Source organism: Seriola aureovittata, chromosome 7 (genome assembly GCF_021018895.1).
Source record: "Seriola aureovittata isolate HTS-2021-v1 ecotype China chromosome 7, ASM2101889v1, whole genome shotgun sequence".
In the NCBI taxonomy this organism is placed as follows: Eukaryota; Metazoa; Chordata; class Actinopteri; order Carangiformes; family Carangidae; genus Seriola; species Seriola aureovittata.
Genome location: NC_079370.1, coordinates 28,172,924 through 28,193,689, shown reverse-complemented (window position 1 = coordinate 28,193,689; position 20,766 = coordinate 28,172,924). Strand labels below are relative to the sequence as shown.

The window sequence follows — 20,766 nt, the reverse complement described above, 5'->3', positions numbered from 1 at the left end:
CTGGACTACTGTCTTTACATGTTCTAAGCTGAGGTCACAGTCCAGGACACTGGACTTGATATTGGGAATGAGTTGGGGCAAGAAGTGGCTGCATTTGTTTTGAGACATGTTCTGGTCCAATAATGAGAAGTTTTGGGACGTCCAGTTTTTTATGTCATCTAGACAGCTTTGTAGAGAAGTTAATTTACTGGTGCCAGAGGGTTTGAAAGACAGATACAGCTGTGAACATCTGCTTAGCTGTGGAAAGAGATGTTGTGATGGCGGATTGTCTGACCAACATGTACAGGGTGAACAGAATAGGTCCCAAAATTGATCCTTGTGGTTTCCACTGTATAGACTACGCAGTTTGTGCAGCGATATTTGAGCAATATTTTATCTTACAACAAATTTACACATCATTATCAATAAATCACATCTGCACACCCAGACCAACAACAAATATATCCTACTAACAAGAACTGTATGTGAGTATCCACAGCCTGATATATCCCACAATCCCACATACACAATCCTGCTGCCACAAATACTCACTGCAGCACTACATGTGGATTCATCCGCTGCTGAAAGTAGTCCCTACCAAATGCACTATTTCCTCCTTCTTGACATTTATCAAAAATTACAGTGACCAGCTGCTATAGGAAATTACTGGGACTTTTTAAGAAATGAAAAAGTGCATGTTTGTGAGATTAGATCTCCAGTAGAAGCCAGTGGGCTCGAGGCTGACCACCACAGACCAGGTAGAGAAGTTAGATAGTCAGGTCAGCTTCCCTCTGAGACTTTGCTCCATGTTGACACGACTTCATCACATCATTTCTGCTGATTTGTCAGCTGCATATTAATTCTGCCAATCTCCTGTTCTACCACATCCCAAAGGCGTTCTACTGGATCCAGGTCTGGCAACTGAAGTTCTGTGCATATTTTGTACTTGTCTTCACAGCGATACGCAGCCACTCCCCAGCCAAGCCGGTGCTGATTTTCGTGTCATCAAGACGTCAGACTCGACTGACCGCCCTGGACCTCATCGCCTACCTGGCCACTGAGGACAACCCCAAACAGTGGCTGCACCAGGACGAGAGAGAGGTACAGTTTTCCATCTGGGTCACACAGGATGCATTCAGGCACAGCACTGAGTGTAGGTCACCGCAGCTCCCCACCCAACACATGATCACCGTTTTAACGTGCAAAGAACAGAAGACAGTAGAATCGCGTTGGTGCAGCCTGTTTAGACTGTTAGACTGTTCTCCTCCATTAGACGTGTGTGTGTGTGTGTGTGTGTGTGTGACGACTGAGGAATGTAGCTGAAACGCCTCTTGTGTTGACACACTATAACACATAACAGCTGCTGCAACTACCACCTGCACTCTGCTACTGTGCAATCAATCAGTCAACCAAGATGGCAGATCATGAGCATCAGATGAGTCAGTACTGATTGTTTTACTTTGTCTTTACACATTCAGCTGATGTTTGCAGGTATTAAGCTTTCAGGGACTTGGCTACACCAGACTCACCAAGGCTGCAGAGTACAACAAGGACTTCTGTCTCCAGCTGTGGTTTAGCTGTTTACCAGTTAACATGGTCTGAGCCAGGAGCTGTTCCTTATTTAAGCAGAAAGGAAATGGGAAATGAACCGTCCGTTGTGTGGCAGTATAGTGGCGACAAAACATAGTAACTGCCCAGTTGGAGCTCATTGCTTAAGACTGGAAACATGATTGGTCAGTTTATTAAACTGTCGATTCTGGTCCATGATAGGAGATCTCAAAAACCATCTCACTGTAGTTCTACATCTCTCTCAGGCTCCTCTCTGGAGCAACAAGAGGTCGGTCAACCAATCAGAAGAGAGGCTCAGGTCCTCTCTTCTGATTGGCTGACACAGGATTGTAGCTCACTACTACTGTTGTGGTAAATCTCACCCATAATGCCAATGGTGTTGCGATGGGGTGGCCGTCCATAGAGACCATCAGGGACATGAGGGAAGTGGTTGGTCAGGAATATGGCGAGTGGATGACCAGGAGAAGGAGAGGGAGCAGTCTACTCTTCTGTCGCCTCCAGAACATGTGGAGTTTGTGGGCATGGCTGAGGGCAGTGACTGCTTTGTTGTGACATTACAAAGTTCCAGAAGTCCTGACGGCTGGTTTTAAGGCTCAGTTTCTGAATACAGGCTGTGTGCATTTCTCTGTGGACTGAGGCTTTGATACTTTCACAGTATTAATATACAACCTAGACCTGATCTATAATCAAACTACACACACCTTTAGACTGGATGGACCTTTAAAGACACCTGGAGTAGTATTATTCATTTAAGATGTATTCCAGATTAAAAATAATAAACATGGAACAATTACAAAGGCCTGAACTGACTTTCCTGAACCCTGCAGATTCACTGTCTCAATGCAAATATGTACCATCCTATAACGCAGGCCCAGTGTCTGTATATGAGCGCAGTTCATGGCCTCTGTGTGTGTTCTGCTGATATATGCTGCTGCCTGCTGCTTCTCTGCACTGGCCCGTGTAGCAGCTCAGCTCCCTGCTGTTTGACTGACAGGCTTCTGGCGATAGCTCCTTAACTCTCATCGGGGGTCACCTCCTGCCCCAGATCCCTTCTCTGACCTGACAGCTCTTTCTTCCCCCTGCTGCTGCCTGAACCCCCAGCTCCTGCTCTCACTCTCCTCTTCCACTCTCTGCCTTATTATCGCCTCATGTTATGTTTTTCAATTGATTAGTTGGAATATTTGAAGCATTCATTGCACCCTCCTTTTTTGGGAGGGTGGGGAGTATTGTGTGGTTAGTATGGACACTCTTCTTAAAGTGGAATGCTTTTTAAATAAATGACAAATTTAATTGAAAATACAGATTCTGTTGATGATTTTGTGTCCTGTGTGCATGATAGTGGTCTGCTATTAGGTGCATTTATGGATTTTACTTTAAGTTTTTATTTTTTTCATTCCTTATCTTCAAATTATTTACATTTTTAAATACAAATAACGTCTTTTACGCAGCCTGTTCCAGGTGGAAGTGGAACATTGTATTTCTCCCTTTATTCTGCAGCAGAGGTCGTCACAGACAACATCTGTAGAACAGAGCCAGCATGGCGGGACAAACGCCGTCGCTGTTGCGACTCTCTCTATTACACAAATATCTACAGGTGTCAGCTCAAAACAAGATGGGACATTAAGAGAACAGAAAACATGTTTATTTCAGCTCTGATAATGAGAACGAAGCTCTTCACACAGGAATGCTTTAAAGGAAAAGTTTAACATATGGAAAATAAGCTTAATTACTCACGACTGTATAGAGTCTTGTCATCACTTTTAGGCTGCTAGGCAACCAGCACGGACAGGAAGTTATTACCTCTTTTAGTCTCTTTCAGTCTCAGCTTTGTTCTGCCAGGTCACTGTGGAACTAGGGGCCAGTGTGGACGTATAGTTGACAGTGTTGCAGTGTGGTGGTTTGGCAGGTCACTCCTCAGGCGTGCGATTGAATATGATGCCTCTCCATCATTGTCTCCACAGATAGAGGACATCATCGCCACAGTCAGAGACTCCAACCTGAAGCTCACTCTGGCTTTTGGGATCGGCATGCATCACGCAGGCCTGCACGAGAGAGACAGAAAGACTGTGGAGGAGCTGTTCGTCAACTGTAAGATCCAGGTGCGTCTTCACCCTGTACACCTGCACCCAATACTGGGCCTGTCTTTTAACGACGTCGGTACCTCCATGCTCTAAATGCCATGGTGTTCCTCTATACAGGAGGAAAATCTTCTGGATCCAGGAAACACATGACAAATCACATTTTTATGGAATTATTTCGTGGCCAAATTTGCATTGCTTCTTAGTTTTTTTTTACCTATTTATTTCTCAAATCACCGTATCATCCCCCCTGATCTTCACCGTAGCTTCATCATGTCAACATTTAAACTGAGAGAAAAAAAAGTGAAATCTGTTTTATCTGGTTGAAATATGTGAATTTCCCTCAGACGTTCTGAGAGTAATGAGACATACACACTGCGTCATACAGCAGAATGATTGTATGTACATCCTCACTTTGCCCATATTCCCATGTTTTCCTGGACACACATCACTCATATGAGGCTTATTATTTTTTACTTAATTTTCAGATGTTTTTCAAGTTTCCTCCGTTTGTGTCTCTTCTTGTCAGGTTTTGATTGCCACCAGTACTCTGGCCTGGGGGGTGAACTTCCCCGCTCACCTGGTGGTCGTCAAGGGAACCGAATACTATGATGGCAAATCCAGGCGCTATGTGGACTACCCCATTACAGGTACACATTCCTGTTCATTAGGTATTTTCTCACAGGTACATTCAACAGTTTGGGTTAATCCACCATAACATGAAAGAGGCTGACATTATAATTCTCATAAATATTTTGCTATTATGACAGTCGTGTTTGCGGGAGACTCTTGACTCAAGGCTTTACATGTGTGTGTGTGTGTGTAGATGTTCTGCAGATGATGGGCCGAGCAGGTCGGCCTCAGTTTGATGACCAGGGCAAAGCAGTTATTCTCGTCCACGACATCAAGAAGGATTTCTACAAGAAATTCCTCTATGAGCCTTTCCCTGTCGAGTCCAGGTAACATTCATATGTTTGTTACCGTGGTTATGAGGGTTTCTACCAGAGGCCTTTTACATCTATACATATATTCTGTCTGGTTGAAAAAGATGGTATTCACCAAATGAGAACACACCTCTGTGGCTGTGTCCACACACTCCCATGAAACATACAAAACCAAAGACTAATTCATGATTTATGTGCAAGATAACTCCTATACACATCACATCAATGCTGATACCAAACCTGTATTTTTATATACCGTACTTTGAGAAATGTAAACCCATTTCCATTCACTCAAAATGATGTCTAAAGATAAGCAACAGCACAAGAACTTTGCCTAAATAAAATACCACTGGTCTATAATTGCCACCGTTTTGATTTCAGTCAGGAACCATCTTATTTATAAAAAAAAAAAATTTTTTTTAAAAACAGGGTTATGACTGACCACACGTTTAATGCCTGACCTCAGTATTTAGTCAGTACATAGTTTTTGATACTTGATATAAATAAACATGTTTCTTTACATCTGGAGAATATGATTTGTTGGCTGGGGCGTCTCTGCAGCACCACAGCGCTAATGGTGCTAACAATGCACGACAATGTGACACATTTTACCTTCATCAAAAAAATGCAGTTCCTGTGATTTGGATATTGCACTTGGCCATATTGTGATTTCGATTAAATGTGCAGCTCTGATCTAAATCAGAATCTCTTGTATTGGAAATGAGACTCTATGTGTAAGTGTTGTGTGCGTGTGTGTGTGTGTGTTATATCCCCAGCCTCCTCAGTGTGCTGTCAGACCATCTGAACGCTGAGATTGCTGCAGGAACTATCTCATCCAAACAGGACGCGATGGACTACATCACATGGACATACTTCTTCAGGCGGCTGGTGATGAACCCCAGGTTAGGAGCAGCTCCTCACACCACATATCATTACCTCCAGCAGCCGCTCACACAGATCAAAAGATACAGCAAACACACAAACACATGCACACATTCTTAACCCACTCTCGCAGCCTGGTTAGAGGAGTGCTGAGTTCTTGAGTCAAACATCTGCTGTGTAGACAGAGCCCATTCCAGAACATTCCAGCTTGTCGGTATTTGCACGGCTGTCAGCCCACGTTTACCTATCAGGCCTCTACTGAGGCCGGCCGGTGGGATCGGACCAATACAGGTATGTGAAGTCAGATATTGATCATTCTGGATTCAAGCTGGGGGTGTGGGCGTTCAACATTCTCAGCACAACAATGACAAGGATTTAGTGTTCATCTAGGATTGTACTGATGGATAAGACTCAGCAGCATTTATGGTCACTTATTGTTTGGAATTGGACCAGAACCACTGATATCATTCCTCTGCTGTATCTGTCCACACTTTACTGTCTCTCAACCAATGTCCTCAGAAACTGATAGGAATACTACTACCACTATTATAAAGACTATTAGAGGTAGTATAATATATTAGAATTGTGCTGTATTATTGATATTCATAATAGGCAAGGCAAGTTTATTTCTACAGCACCATTCAGACACAAGGCAATTCAAAGTGCTTTACAGAGGTCTGGAAATACATTAAAAATAGAATAGTAGGATTACATTAAAATAGTATTTAAAAAGAAAAAAAAACGAATTTGAATAAATAGAAATGAAAATATTTAAATACATAAGATCAAGTAGGAAACTTAGGACACAATTTTAAAAGAAGTGTAGTAGTACCACAACAATTAGCCAGTCACCACGGATTTCATTTCAACAATTAAAGATACGAAGTTTATAGTAGTAAATAAACTCATGTTTCCACTGCTCGATGCTGTGTTCACTCATGTCGACAATGTTTTAACGTCTAGGGGACGTGCTGTAATGAAGTAAATAAAACATACTGCGGAGATTAATAAGCTGCTTACAATCAAATCAAACAGAATGACAAACATATTTGGCCTGTATACATCTGCTCTCTAATCAGCATGATGGTGTGTTTCAGCTTCATGTTAGATGGCGTAATATTCGATTTGATATTTTAAATTTGCCTCTTGATGTTCTGATCCCCTGACACTGATGTGTTTTACATCTGAACAGCTAATCTATCACCACTGCTTTCATGCTTCGATTCCCTCACACCACACTCACACACACACACACACACACACACACACACACACACACACACACGCACACAAGTACACACAAACACGCCCACAGGGTCCCATGGGTGTCTTAAACATCTGCAGGCCGACTCCCTGTTCCATCAGGAGCCTAATGGTGATGATGCTAATGGCCATAACTTAATCAGGCAGGCCCTGCCACCAGTGAAGACCTGTGAAATGTATGCAGTGATAAACATTCAGCATTTAGATCTGTGCGCTGTTAACATGTGGAGCAATGAGAATAAAAGAAATACGTATCATTAAACTCAGGATAAATATGGCTGTCACCCGTCTCAAGCAGCTGTGACTTCTCCTCCCTGCTCCTAATGGCAGAATTAATGATTCTGTGCGATGATCATGAAGGTATTTGTTTTAATGTGATATTAGAATGTGGTGATTTTTCAGTGGGCCCTGGTTTGCATGCGTTATGTAGACAAGTGTAAAACGACTTCCCTCTGATATTCCTCCTCCACCTGTTAACGTACTGCATTAATTGGTATTCATCCTTGCTATGATTCTTACTTTTCTCTACAACTGAGCTCCTCTCAGGAGCAGTTGTTTCAGCCGATGTTCATGTGTAGTTGATCCTATGGAGTTAGATTTGATCATTATTGAAACACACTAATCCTGGTAGACCTCTGAGGTCAACAATTCAACTTTTGCTGGAAGTGCCCAGATCCAAATACAAACACTGGGGTGACCGAGCCTTTTCTGTTGCTGCCCCTAGGCTCTGGAATAAGCTCCCCACCGAGCTCCGTCTTATTCCTGACCTGGGCCGCTTCAAAGCTAGCTTAAAAACCCACCTATTTAGGATGGCCTTCAATACCTAGTAGTATGACGACACTTTTTACAATCTTTTCTTAATCAATTTTGTTGTATTTTATTGCTCTTATTGTTCTTTTATTATTATTTTTTTAAATTGTTTTCCATTTATTTATCTCTGCACTTATTATCTGTTGTAAAGCACTTTGGTACACCGAAAGGATTGTTGTAAAGGGCTTTATAAATAAAGTACATTTACATTTTTACATTTACATTTACATTTACAAACAAATGGAGTTGCATGAACTGCAACCCAAAATAACTATCACTCAAATATACATCAAAGAGCTACACTGTGAAATATGTTATTTGTAATTTTGCTATTGCCACATAGCTAACATTAGCATTAGCAGCTGTTTACTGAAGAAATGTTGTGAGTTCAGCATCAAACTTTCTTTCATTCTTTACTCACCAACATCTGTCTCCAGAAGTGGAAACAAACTCCAATGTTAACTCTTATCTCCATCAGGTCTTTTCTTTTACTACTACAGCTAGCCCTGACCCCTCTCCCCATTTTCCGATAGCCTCCAGTCTGTCCTGAAGATGTAGCTGCTCAGAGGATGGATTATAACTTCTTGTATTATAAAGATAAAGATGGCGGAAGCTCTTGTCTAGTGACAATCACCACCACCTGCTCCTGACAAGAAACCAGGTTCAGCTGCAGAGAAAACTTACAGATAGAACCTTTAAAAACAAAACTTGTATTGCCTGTCTTTTGGTTAGAGTTTTTTATTTTGGGTTTGTGAATCATAGTTTTTACTTTGCACTCTTTGGGAAAGGATCTGCCATTGTTCACACTTATCATTAATTGCATTAATGAGATATGACTTAGCATGGACATCGCTAACAAACAAGCTATAACCTAGATAGAATACTGCAGACATCTTAAGTTACTTTTCAGGTTATCCATCGATAATAAGGTTTTATAAATCAGTGATGAAATCTGACAGTGAAAATAACTTTAATTTCAACCTTTAAGGGGGTGCTACTAGTAGAATGCTAATCATATCAAGGTGTCAAGGTTCTGTGGTCACCTCCCAGAGTTCCTTGCAGGATATAAGTGACAGTATATTGAACCAACAGAGGAGCAGCAGAGAGAATCCCCACCTCTGGAACATCAACATCCATTTACTGCAATTAACCAAACTCAGAAAACTGAAAAGTGCAAAGAAAAAATTACGACTTGCAAACCGAAAATGAGAAATCGAAAGCTGTCTAAGCAAAAAGTTATCACCGAAAACACATAGTTTTGGATCTATATATATTAATGCGAAAACATTTCTCAATCTGTGTTTGTACAAAAGAATAGACTGTTGTCATCGGTGTGGACCAATGTGGATTCTATTAAGGGCGTGGAAATGTGGACCAGGATATAAAGGATGCTGGAGGGTTTGTGGGAGATTTGAAACCCAGTCTACAAGTGTTTAATGGACTTGCAAAGGGATTATGACTGTGTCCCTCAGGGTGACAGAGCTGAGACATTTTTATGACTGCTTACGTTCTGTAACAAACGTCTGCTGGGTCGCCCAGTTGTAATTCATCACTTCTTGTATTGATCTTCAGATGAAAACATGAAATATGGTCATTAACTGACACCAGAGAACAACAAGATGGCCCTGCGACAACACACACAACCACCAGTAATGAAAAGTCCTCCAGCTATGCCAAGACATATTTTACATTACTGACATTAAGAGTGTAGACAGGTGTTTTCACCCTTGCAAACATCTGTTTCCACCAGCTTTGATGAAACAGTGCTTGGTTTCTTTCACTGTTTTATTTGAGTTGCACACATCATGCTCAGATATTCACATTATAAGCTAATGAAGATTGTCTTTAATTACTTGTCTGCAGAGCCTCATATGGTAACTGTTACTTAGCAGAGCTCAGCATGGAACCCATTTTGGCCACTGGTTGTCTTATGTCAGGTAATAACAGTCTCACCTGGGAGTTATTTGCTGCCAAAGGCTGGACCTTTTTCTTCCAGCTGGTGCTTTCCTTCTGTAGCACAACATTGTACAACATGCTAACCAATGTGTAGATACAATGGTGGTAAAGCCATTTTAATCTTCCATTGTTATGTGAGTTTCTCAATGAGGTTTCATCTTCAGTGTTACTTCATTGAGGAGAGGGTTGAACATATCCTTGTGTACATGTTTGTAACATTGTCCAGGTAGTCTGCTGTGGTTTATACCTTTGGCTACTTCACATCAGCAGTTCTGTCATCGCTGTACCAACAGTACGAGTGTCCGACATTTGCTTTCATGTAAATCATATGTATTACTGTTTTCCTGACTAACTAGTACATCACTCGAACAGAGATTCCTGATCATGTAGTAAATGATTATGAACCTGATCAAGGTGTTTACATGACACTGTATCTTGTACAAGTCATAGCCAAAAATGGCAAAGTGAAGTTTGTTCAATATGAAAATAGCTGGTAAACTTGGACAACTTGCAAGACTAGTTGGTGAACTAATGTAGCCGGTGAGCCGACTGTTTATGTGCTAGTCAACCAGGAATATGATGGTGTCATCCCATTGGTTGCTAACCAGACAATAAGTTCACAGTTTACTCAGGAAACATGTTTGTACCATCGACTTGAAAACCACATGGAGCACTTTATACTTCCACTGAGCAGGTTGATGGATGCCGATTACTCCCTCTGTCATCTTGTGCTCCAACCAAAAGATTTTTGCATATTTGGTGAAATTACAATTAATTATTTTTACAAACAAAAAAAGTTTTAAATGATGGTGTGACTCGGCCTTTAAACACTTAACCAGGATGCTATGTCGTGTCTCAGCAGTCGGTGTGGAGATGTGATTTAAGCAGTGAAATCCAGATACAGCATGTGTCTGCTTGAACTCCCTGAATCATCTCAGTTTAACAGCACAAATACAGAGAACGACAGACATTCTTTCTCCTGTATTTTGACATGACGTTACTTTTTTTTGTAATCACACGCTCTGCTGTGTTGTTCAGTTATTACAGCCTAGAAGACATCAGCCACGAGTCTATCAACAAATACCTATCCAACCTGGTGGAGAGGAGCCTGCGCGACCTGGAGTGCTCTTACTGCATGGAGATAAAAGAGGTGTGTGTGTTTGTGTGTGTATGTATGTAGTGTTTTTAAGTTAGTCTGTAGTCTGTAAAATGACACTAATGTTAAATTTGGTCAAGGTTTTGTTTGTCAAACATTCGTTTCCATTCATTCTCCAGGATGATCGGACCATTGAGCCGCTGACCTACGGTCGCATTTCCTCCTATTACTACCTGAAGCATCAGACCATCCGAATGTTTAAAGAGCGGCTGAAGGCTGAGCTGTCCATCCCTGAGCTCCTCTCTGTTCTCACGGTGAGTGTCACGCTGTGAACATGCAGCTGCTGTTGTCCTGTCACCGCTTGCTATGTCCATCATGTCAACACCACAGCTTGATACTATGTGTGTCCTTTTACACTGAAACCTACGTAGTAATAGTAGCTGATTGCAGATCTGGACGATGAAGAACAAGATTTGTTGTGTGGTGTGAAGTTAAGGTTTGAGACCCTTCTTAACGTTCAGGACTGAGAGAGGGAAGTTGTGTTTACTCACGTTGTGACTTTTCCTCTATCAGGCCAGAACTGCCATTTTACCAAGATACAGTACATTCGTATGTCTATGAAATATGTTGATTACTCTTATGCTCCCAAGAAGATGAGCCCATTTCATTTCAGTGAATCCACCTTTTACCTTACTGTTTCATCTGCAGCACTGATAAGACTACAAGAACTGCTTTGATGTGGTATAGTAAATACATTTAACTGTAGCGCTGCTAATGGGGATTTAGGTTTTTAAAACTACTTGTGTGCGCGCCGGCTACTTTTGAAACAAAATCAGATATGCCATGGTGAGACGTTCACACTGGGCTTGATGCATGTCAGAAATTAACACACATTCTCACTCAGGGCACAGTGTGTGGACTGAGTCTGCCACCGTCTTTACTGAGGCCGGGCCGGATGTTGTAGTGTGTTGTAGTCACTGTCAAGTTTTTTTATGTTGTTGAAGCTGCAGTGATGCTTTCTGCACAAGTCTTGATTCACACCATGAGATTACCAGTCAAGACACTGATGTCCTGTCATGTCAGTCATGAAGCTGAGAGGTGCGACCTAATGGATGCACAATAATGAATTCACAATGAAGAAACACACTAATACTCTGCAGCCTAAAACGAGACCAGGGCAGAAGCTGGTCCTGTTGGAGAAGTTGAGCCGAGGTTGAACCTTTATTTGTAATAAATAATAATTAGGACAGGACTCAACGCAATGTTTCTTGATTCGATTTGAAGGGTTAAAATTTAGGTCTGTGATATTTTTAACACAACACAGTCAGGGTTGCACAGTGTCTTTGTACTTTTTCTTCCATTTTAGCTCATGGAGTGGGAAATCATTAAACTTTGTGTGTGCACAGGTGCATGTGAGCTAAGTGAGAGTCAAGCAATTAAACAGAACTGCTTCTCACAAACTATTTTCCAATTAAATGTCTGAAAAACAGTTGCGAGTGCAAATGAGAAATAAGACTGCACTTATATTTTGAGTAATACTCTAAATATCGATTTGTTGGATATAAACAAGTATTTAGTCTTAATTAATTTGCTTTGAACCAGTACACACTTTGGCACTTTGGCAATGTTTCCCTTTATTTTCTTTCTTTTTCTTTTCTTTTTCATGTTTTTTTGTTGTAACCCCGTCAAATCTGAGTAGCACTGAATGTCTTCAGTATTTGGCAGCTGGAGATTTTTAAGTTGCTGTTTGAAAGACGCCACATCCACTGAGGATCTGTGATCAGTGACAGAAGACATACCTTGGTGTATTTTCATCCTTTTGGCATTTGAAAGTAGAAGATACATCAGGGGATATTCATGCAAACACACACACACACACACACTTTACTCCCTGCTTCCAAATTAGCACCTTTGTCTGAGCTTCATTAACTCTCCTCATTATGGAGGTTTTGTGTGATCTGTCACCCTCTTCCTTTTCCTTATTGACCTTGTGCATCCCAGCAATGAGGTCATCCACACTCTGGCTCCTGATTGGTGGGGTCAACGCAAGATATGCTGGTTTCACACGTTTCCTGAGGGTGAATGATGACATACTCCTTTTTACCACACCTTCTAATGGGCTTACACGTCTGTTTGTAATGATCAGTGATGCACTTCATCGCTTGGAAAAATCTTCTTTTTAGACTGTAACTGAGTTACAGTCTCGACTTTCTTATTTCTTTCAAATGTTTTAGAATTGAGTGATTTTCTGTAAATGATATTAATATGTTAATCTTCCTTAATCATCTGTGGTCATTTGTGTTGATGCATATCTGGATTCAGATGCTGATTGTTACAGTCCCTGCTTTTTCTTGAGTGGGTGGGGTTGTTCTTGGAGATGACCTCTAGATATTGTTGCTACTATCACAACATCTGATGGAATGGTATTCAATGAACATAGCTGTGTACCTCAACGTCATTGGGTGTTATGGCCTTCTATCACTAGACACCCTCAGCTGAGGCAGGCCCACCACAGACTGATCAGGCCTCATCATGGTTATCCCCCAGATGGTCGCTTGGTGATGGGGGTTGTGGGAAAGTCTGTGCATTGTTAGGCATGGCGTTGGTGGTTACACCTCAGTACTTGGTTGTGTCATCAGGTGTATCTGTCTTGTGTTAGTCTGATCTCACAGCTAACCAAGATGAAAAACATTTCCTGTTGCTAAAAGTTATTTTGATCAGTTTGCAGTCGTGACAGAGAACTGTTCCTCTTTCTAGATTGTAGAAGGATAAGGCTGATGTTATTTAATCCTGTGAAATGACCAAAACCAACAATGTGTTAATCCATCTCTCTATGATTTCAGATTTCTCAGCGCCAACCTTAGTGGTTCCTCCCAAAGACATTAATCTCTAAAAACAGTGTGTGATTCTAATACATTTGGTGCTGCAGTGAGAATCTCAGGCAGCAGGAAAGTGTGTGTGGGATTAAATGCTTGTAATGTGTCAGACAAAAGGTCTAATTTTACACAAAAGATTGATCATTTATTGTGTTTTTTAGATTTTATTCAGCTTTTATTCTTGCTGTAAGTCCATCTGACGTGTTCAGTGTCGAATCTTAGTGAATCTGATTTCAATAATAATGTGAGCTCAGGGAGGGGAGGCTGCTCTGAGACAGTGAACATCACTCTCCTTTGCACACATGTAGATGGAAGCAGACCAAGGCATGCCATGTTTGGCTCCCTCCCTCCCCAACAAGCTGCGATATAATAGGCCAGTCACCCCGACGCCCATCCACTCCCCCTCTGTTAGCTACAAAGCACTGGCATGCTCCTCCAGTTCCCCCTAATTGCTGCAGCGTGGCCACTAATGAGCAACACCCACGCCTCGCTACACCACCCAGCCCCCTCCTCCACGTTTCTCTCTCCGAGAACTAAACTCCAACTCAGCTTGTCTTTGTCTCTGTTTTCTCTCCTGCTGTATTTATCAAACAAAGCAGTCAAACCTATTGTCATATATAGAAAGTATTCAGACCCCTTCACTTTTTCACACTCTGTTTTAGAGTTTTAAATCATGTCATTTTAAATGGATAAAACAGCCTTTTTCAGCCCATTAATCCACACTCAATAACCCATAATGGCAAAGTCAAAACATGTTTTTAAAAATATTTGCAAATTTATTAAACAGCAAACTGAAATCTCTCATTTGCAGAAGGATTCAGACCTTTAATTCAGTACTGTGTAGAAGCTCCTCTGGCAGCAGACTTTACAAGCTTTGCTCACCTGGGTTTTGGGAAGTTTGTCCCATTGTTCCTGACAGACCTTCGCAGGCTCCGTCAGACTGGATGGAAGTGTGTGTGTCAACTGCTGCCTTCAGGTCTCTCCACTGATGTCCTCTGATCGTGTCTGGTCTTTGGCTGGTGACATTCAAGGGGAGTCAGAGACTTGTCCTTAAGACGCTCCAGCGTTGTCTTAGCTGTTGGCTTTGAGTGTCGTGCCAAGAGGTGAACTATAGTCCCAGTCTCAGGTCAGGTGCACGCCGGAGCAGTTTTCCATCCATACACCTGTACGTCCGTCTCATTCTTGTGAACTTGATACATCATGAACAACTTGAGGGAATTTCAATATATCTGACACAAACAGCCACTGAACTGATTAGTGGTCAGAAGTCCTAGGTGGAGGTCACTGTAACCTCATGAAACATGTTCTAACTCACAAACAGAAGGGGAGTTTGTGAACATTCACGATTTCACATTTGGTCAGATGGTGAATTGGTGACACTGATGTTGGTTGCCGTGGTAATGATTGTACAGATCTTCTTTGCTGCCAGGTTGATGATATGTGTGAAAAATTGAAAAATCTCACTTGAAATGATTCAGCGGAAACCCGAAACCAAAGCCCTCATTACCAGGTTCCTCAGATTCTAGAATCACAACTTATTCTATTTCAGAATTATTGCAGCCACTGTGCTCATTGAAATACGCAGTTCATTAGAGATACTTGTATACTCTTGTTTTGATCTAAGCCTCACCACGATTTTCTTTTGGAAGTTTACAGAGAGTTCCTTAGCTTGGTTTCTGTCGTGACATGCAGTATGAATTGTGGGATGTTATATACGCAGATATCGTCCCTACAGTCCTATTAATTCAACTTGACACAGGCGGACTCCAGTCAACTCCTGGACACATCTCAAAGATAATTAAAGCAAACCGGCAGCACCTGACCTGATGCTGACTGGGATTTCTTTACCTTGCATTGACGTATTATTACAGACATTACAGGTGCAGTTGATTTCTGCTGTAGATAATCTGGATACACTGTCAGCTTGTTCACAGCCTCTCTGATCATCTGACCTCACTTCAGGTTTTAACTTAAATAAGCCAAAGGTTCCTAAACCTGTAATTTTGAAGTTCTGCCTGCATGTCACGGCATGGAATATGAAATGAAAGTAGTCAATTAATTGACAATCAATTAATCTTTAAGTTTATAGAAAGTGAGAAAACTGAAGCGGAGCATCCTGGTGTCTCCAGTTCAGTCCCAGCTGGGGAGCTTTGTTTAACATCACGCTCTATCTCTCCGCTCAGTTCCTGTCTGTTTGAAATGTCTGCTCTACAGTAAAGGCATGAAATGACCAAAAATATACTTCAAAAAATATTAAACTAAACTGTGAAACATGACAATCAACAGGTCCAGAGTGATGTCTTCAAATTGTTTTTTTTGTCTGACAATCAGTCCGAGACCTAATGCTAATTAATTTACTGTCAAAGAAACAGAGAAAAAGTCTCTGGTGTTCAAATGGTTGAAACCAAAGTATGTTTTGCATATTTGCTTGATAAACGGCTTCAACAGTTAATTGATTATCAACATTGCTGCTGAGTGATGTTTGATGTCGATTGAGTAATTAATTAATTGAAACTAAAGCAAAAGCAGAAAAGTAGAAAAGAAAAGAAGCTTTTATAAAACACCACACAACCAAGAGTGTGGAGTTTCACACAAACTGATGATGACGGATTTAAAGGATTTAGTCTGATTGACCGGCCAGTTCTGAAGTCAGTGCCTCCTAGTTTTTCCAGAAATGTTTAATTGTTTAAAACTTGTAATTATGTGTTTTGTAGCAGTTGTACTCTGGACCCGACCCCCACTCTTCCTCTCTTTGTGTTTGTCCAGCTCCTCTTTTTCTCTGCTTTCTCTCTGTAATGCAGTTACTGCTTCAGAGCTCGTCTGTCCACGTCCCCCCTCCCTCCTCTGTCTCAGTGAATGTTGCTATCAGAGGGCGTGAGGCGGTGTGGACCTGTTGGTTGTGTCTCCTTAGAGATCTATAGTCTTTCTCTCCTGCACATCATCCATATGCAGACACAACAGCACTGACAGGCGAATCATTCATAGATGATTCCTGCTCCTATCTCTCACCCCAGCCCCCACCCCCGCTCAGGTCCTTTCCTCATCTCCAAGCTTTTGAACCACTGGCTTTGATGGATGGAGCCTTAACATGGGGGGGGAGGGGGGCTGTGACAAATGTGTCCAGCACAGCCTGTTGATGGGAGTACATTAGCCAAAGTTGAACTGGAGTGAAACAGAGGAGAGGAGCCCTGCGTGTCCGTGCATCACTCTGTAGAACAATTACAAACCAGGCTGAACACACAGCCTCAGCACAGAGGCTGATGGACCATCATCATCACTTTACCTTCACAGTGACCCGCTGCATGTGTTCACTGTGTCACTGTCACCGTCCTCAGAAAATTTCTTAAAACAATTTGACAAATTCAAAATCTGATCCCAACCTTGGAAGGTGTTAGAAGCAGGTTGTCAGGATTTTCAGGTCATTAGATGTGGTGAATAGATCCTTCAGTCCTTGTGGGGAATTTTTCCAAGCAGAGGAAAAAAAGAAGAGTGGGGGGGGGGGGGGGGCATCTGCTGCTAGAGTACAGATGCTCTGATTAACCATAGCGTGCTTTTGACTTCCTGTTACACTTTTGATCTCTGTCTGTCAGGATGCAGAGGAGTATGCCGAGTTGCCTGTCAGACACAACGAGGACCAGCTGAACAGCCAGTTGGCTCAGCAGCTCCCACTGCAGGTCAACCCCCACTCCTACGACAGCGCCCACACCAAGACCCACCTGCTGCTGCAGGCCCACTTCAGCCACGCCCAGCTGCCATGCAGCGACTACACCACTGACACCAAGACGGTGCTGGACAACGCCATCCGGATCTGTCAGGTGAGATTGAGTGGGCGGGGTCAGCAGATTACTGATGTGATACTGATTCATGAAATTTAGACTCATCACACACACCAGAACAAGCGATAGTGATTCAGACTGTAGGAACATTTGTACAGAGGCTGTGGATTAAAACAGACAGCGACCCAGTACAGCACACTCCCACCACATCATGGAGTGTCATGTGCACGTCTCCTGCCGATAGGAGATTACTGCACTGATTCGTAATGTTTTTATTGTGCCTACGAGGCCAAACCATGAGCTGTGGCCTTACACTAAACTGATCAACATGTGAGAGAAAGTGTAACTGCTGTGTTCACACATTCACGACTCACTGCAAGTCAAAATTAAGAGTTTGCAAACATTTAAAATTATTGTTGTGTACTAACATAGAGGCTGGCAGAATATCTGCTCTAATGTAGGAAACAGTCAGGTAGCAGGGCTGTGACCAGCTGACCGTCACTGGTCACAATGACAAACGTCACCAGTGGCACAGTATATCAGCTGTAGCCCATGTACGTTAACGACTCTTAACTATAGTGCAGTGGTCGTTCAAAATATGCCGTTTGCAACATTTGACATCATTATGGAGGGTCTCGACCGCCGCTCATCCAAACGGCTTCTCAGTCCTCACTGCACTTCCTCAGGTCCTCAGCAATATACCCTTCAGTTGCCAAGTCAGTCGGATTAATGTTTGTCGAGAAAATGAACGACAGACACGTTCTTATCTTTTTATCATTAAGATGTCATGAGAAACACTATAGAGTAGAGGCCAAGAAACAAAGCTATATAACACAAGTTTACAATTGTATGTCTTTGCAGTTTATCAAACATAGCATCAGTTGATGGTGTCATGTCTGTGTTAGTAATCTAATTACGTTTTCATGTACAGTATATCATTTTAAAGGGCCATATAGTATAAAAGTAAATATACATGTCACAACAAAGCAGTCAGGGATGATATCAGCCACCTGGAGTCAGGGCTCTGAGAAAAGGATTAGCTGATTGACGGCTTTGTCTCTGTAGCTGCTGCTGAGGCAAAGCATATTTCCCATAAGTACCACCTTCACGCCGCTGCCAGTAGATATTCCCTCAATGCACTCGCCTTTATGTCGCTGCTGGTCTCTCATCTGCAGTCCCTATCAATTCCATTCAAAACTCTGCACTGTCCTGGTGGAGACAGAAGAGTAGACGGCTCCTTCTCCTTCTCCTGGTCACCATCCACTTCCAAGATGTCCCCAATGGCCTCACACACCTGTCACAAACTAGCGCTTTACCTGTCTACCCTGAGCAGCTAGAGGCTTAGAGCCTCCGATCCTCCTCTCTTCTGATTGGCTCACTGACCTGTTGTTACTAGAGCTCCAGAGAGAAGCCTGAGAGAGGAGATGTAAAACTACACTGAGATGGTTTTTATATCTTCTGATGGATCAACACTTCAAATAAAACACAGGAGAAGATATGGAGATTTAATGACTAAAGCTGATGAACTTTTTAGTTTTGCATCTGTTCTTGAAGTATTTAAAGCAAGTCAGTCTGCTACACCTGTTACTTCAATGTGTCAAATATTTATAGAATTAAATTAAAGAGACTATTCAAATTAGTTTTAATTTTTAATAATGGTTTTATGGTATTAAATAATACTAATTTTTGTTAAAGAATCTGAATATAGATATAGAAAGTTTGACAAAGTGGGATCATTGACAGGAATATGTTCCCAGGTGCTGATAAGAGCAGGAGTCATATGACGACAGGTTGACCTGACCGGTCCAGCTGTGTTCACACAGCTGGACCGGTCATTTCATAAAACCTCCTGGTGTTCATCATCAACTCCAGTGTGTGTACAGGCCTCAAGAGTTTAACAGAGTAATAAAGCAAGTCTACTTTAACATCAATTATAATAAAAGCTGAGTCATTCAATGACATGAGTAACATGAGCTAAAATGGTGTGAGAGAAATACTGAACTAATAGATGTGATAATGTGCTGCACATGAACAGAGAGCGCATGTTGGGAGCTGCTGCTGTAGATGAAGCGGAGAATAAAAGGCCAATGTTAAACATCAGCAGGTTATTTGTAGTTGAACTTAATTTTCCATCTCATAAATAACATGATGCTCAGAGCTTATATGTAACACCCAGCTTTCTCATTGTCTGAAATGACTCTACAGCTCAGTGGTCGTGTGGACAGTGGCACGAGACTTATCACAGTGATCAGAGTGTGTGTGTGTGTGTGTGTGTGTGTGTGTGTGTGTGTGTGTGTGTGTGTGTGTGTGAGAGGTGTGATATTTGATGGTGTTTGTTTAGTTTCTTTGTATGCACCGTTTGAAGTTAGGACCATGTCTGAACGTCTGTAAGCCATTGTCCACAGCTCAGGACGCCTGTTTGTGTGTGTGTGTGTAAATGTACATGTGCTTGTGATTTTCCATGCTGTGTATCTGGCAGTGATATTACATGGCTCATGGATGTGGTTACTTCTCTGGTGTCCTGCTGTGAGCATTTACTGAAGAGGTTCTGGTCTTCAGTTTCTTTATGCTTGTTTTTATTGAATAAATGTATAATGTATATTTTTATTAATGCTAACAGTTTACATAAAGACAGCTGCTGTTCCTGGACAACAATTTAATCTACAGGGTTGATCTGCCCTTTTTCAAATAGATACTTAGAACAAGGAGCTAGAAAATGCAATATATATATTGATAATAAATACATATTAAATTTCCTTATAAAATAAGCATATTTTTCTCAGTAACTCTTCAAGCTGGCTGATTGCTAAATGTTGGTTAGCAGAGAGTTAGTTCAGATCTTAACCAAAGGACCAGAGACAATTTATTCATTTATTTATCTTTATTTTTTTTTGACACTACCAAGGTATCAGCTGCTGTTCCTTGGCTCCACTCAAGTAAACATCACATTACATCATAATGCAAAACTATAATGTAAATTACAATCAAAGGCAAAAAAGGGAACAAGAAAATAACATCAAATACAAACCAGAGTAAAAAATAATAAGAAGAATGTAACAATGACAAGTTCCCGTTCTTTATCTAAACAGTCAGTAAAGCATTTCATACAGCTCAGAAACAATAATACCACTAAAAACAGCAGGTACAGTGACTGAAGAAAAAGAAATCATTCCACTGAAAATAGATTATCTTGCAAAATGTCTGTCTTTGAAATGCTGATGTCAGCAGACCCTGCTGAGGTCTGTTTTGAGCAGCTGTTTGAATCCATGCCTCAAAGAAAATCTACATTTTACACAGATGTGGTTTTGCCTCTTACATGTTTGTATCAGGTCAAGGTTGGATTCAAGTCTTTCCCACAGGTGTGAAATAAACTTGTGGTGGTAAAGGATGTGACAAACAACAAACACGTGACCTTTAACACAATATTTTGGTTTATTGCATAATATTGGATGATATTGAAAAATTGATTTCATATTCATATAATATATTTTGCCTTTTCTTCATCCGCCACAGAGGAGGAGTAAAACTTCAGGATAA

General features: G+C 41.5%; 1 protein-coding gene across 1 annotated transcript in view; it reads left to right on the top strand.

Annotated features, from left to right (window-relative positions):
* The window catches only part of ascc3 (activating signal cointegrator 1 complex subunit 3), a 162,495-nt gene that overhangs the window by 133,475 nt on the left and 8,254 nt on the right, over positions 1-20,766 (top strand). The window contains exons 30-37 of the mRNA XM_056380794.1: positions 938-1,080; positions 3,510-3,647; positions 4,156-4,276; positions 4,453-4,585; positions 5,347-5,472; positions 10,520-10,631; positions 10,757-10,891; positions 17,044-17,268. Coding sequence (XP_056236769.1) covers positions 938-1,080; positions 3,510-3,647; positions 4,156-4,276; positions 4,453-4,585; positions 5,347-5,472; positions 10,520-10,631; positions 10,757-10,891; positions 17,044-17,268 — 1,133 coding nt within the window. The remainder of the gene's footprint in view (positions 1-937; positions 1,081-3,509; positions 3,648-4,155; positions 4,277-4,452; positions 4,586-5,346; positions 5,473-10,519; positions 10,632-10,756; positions 10,892-17,043; positions 17,269-20,766) is intronic.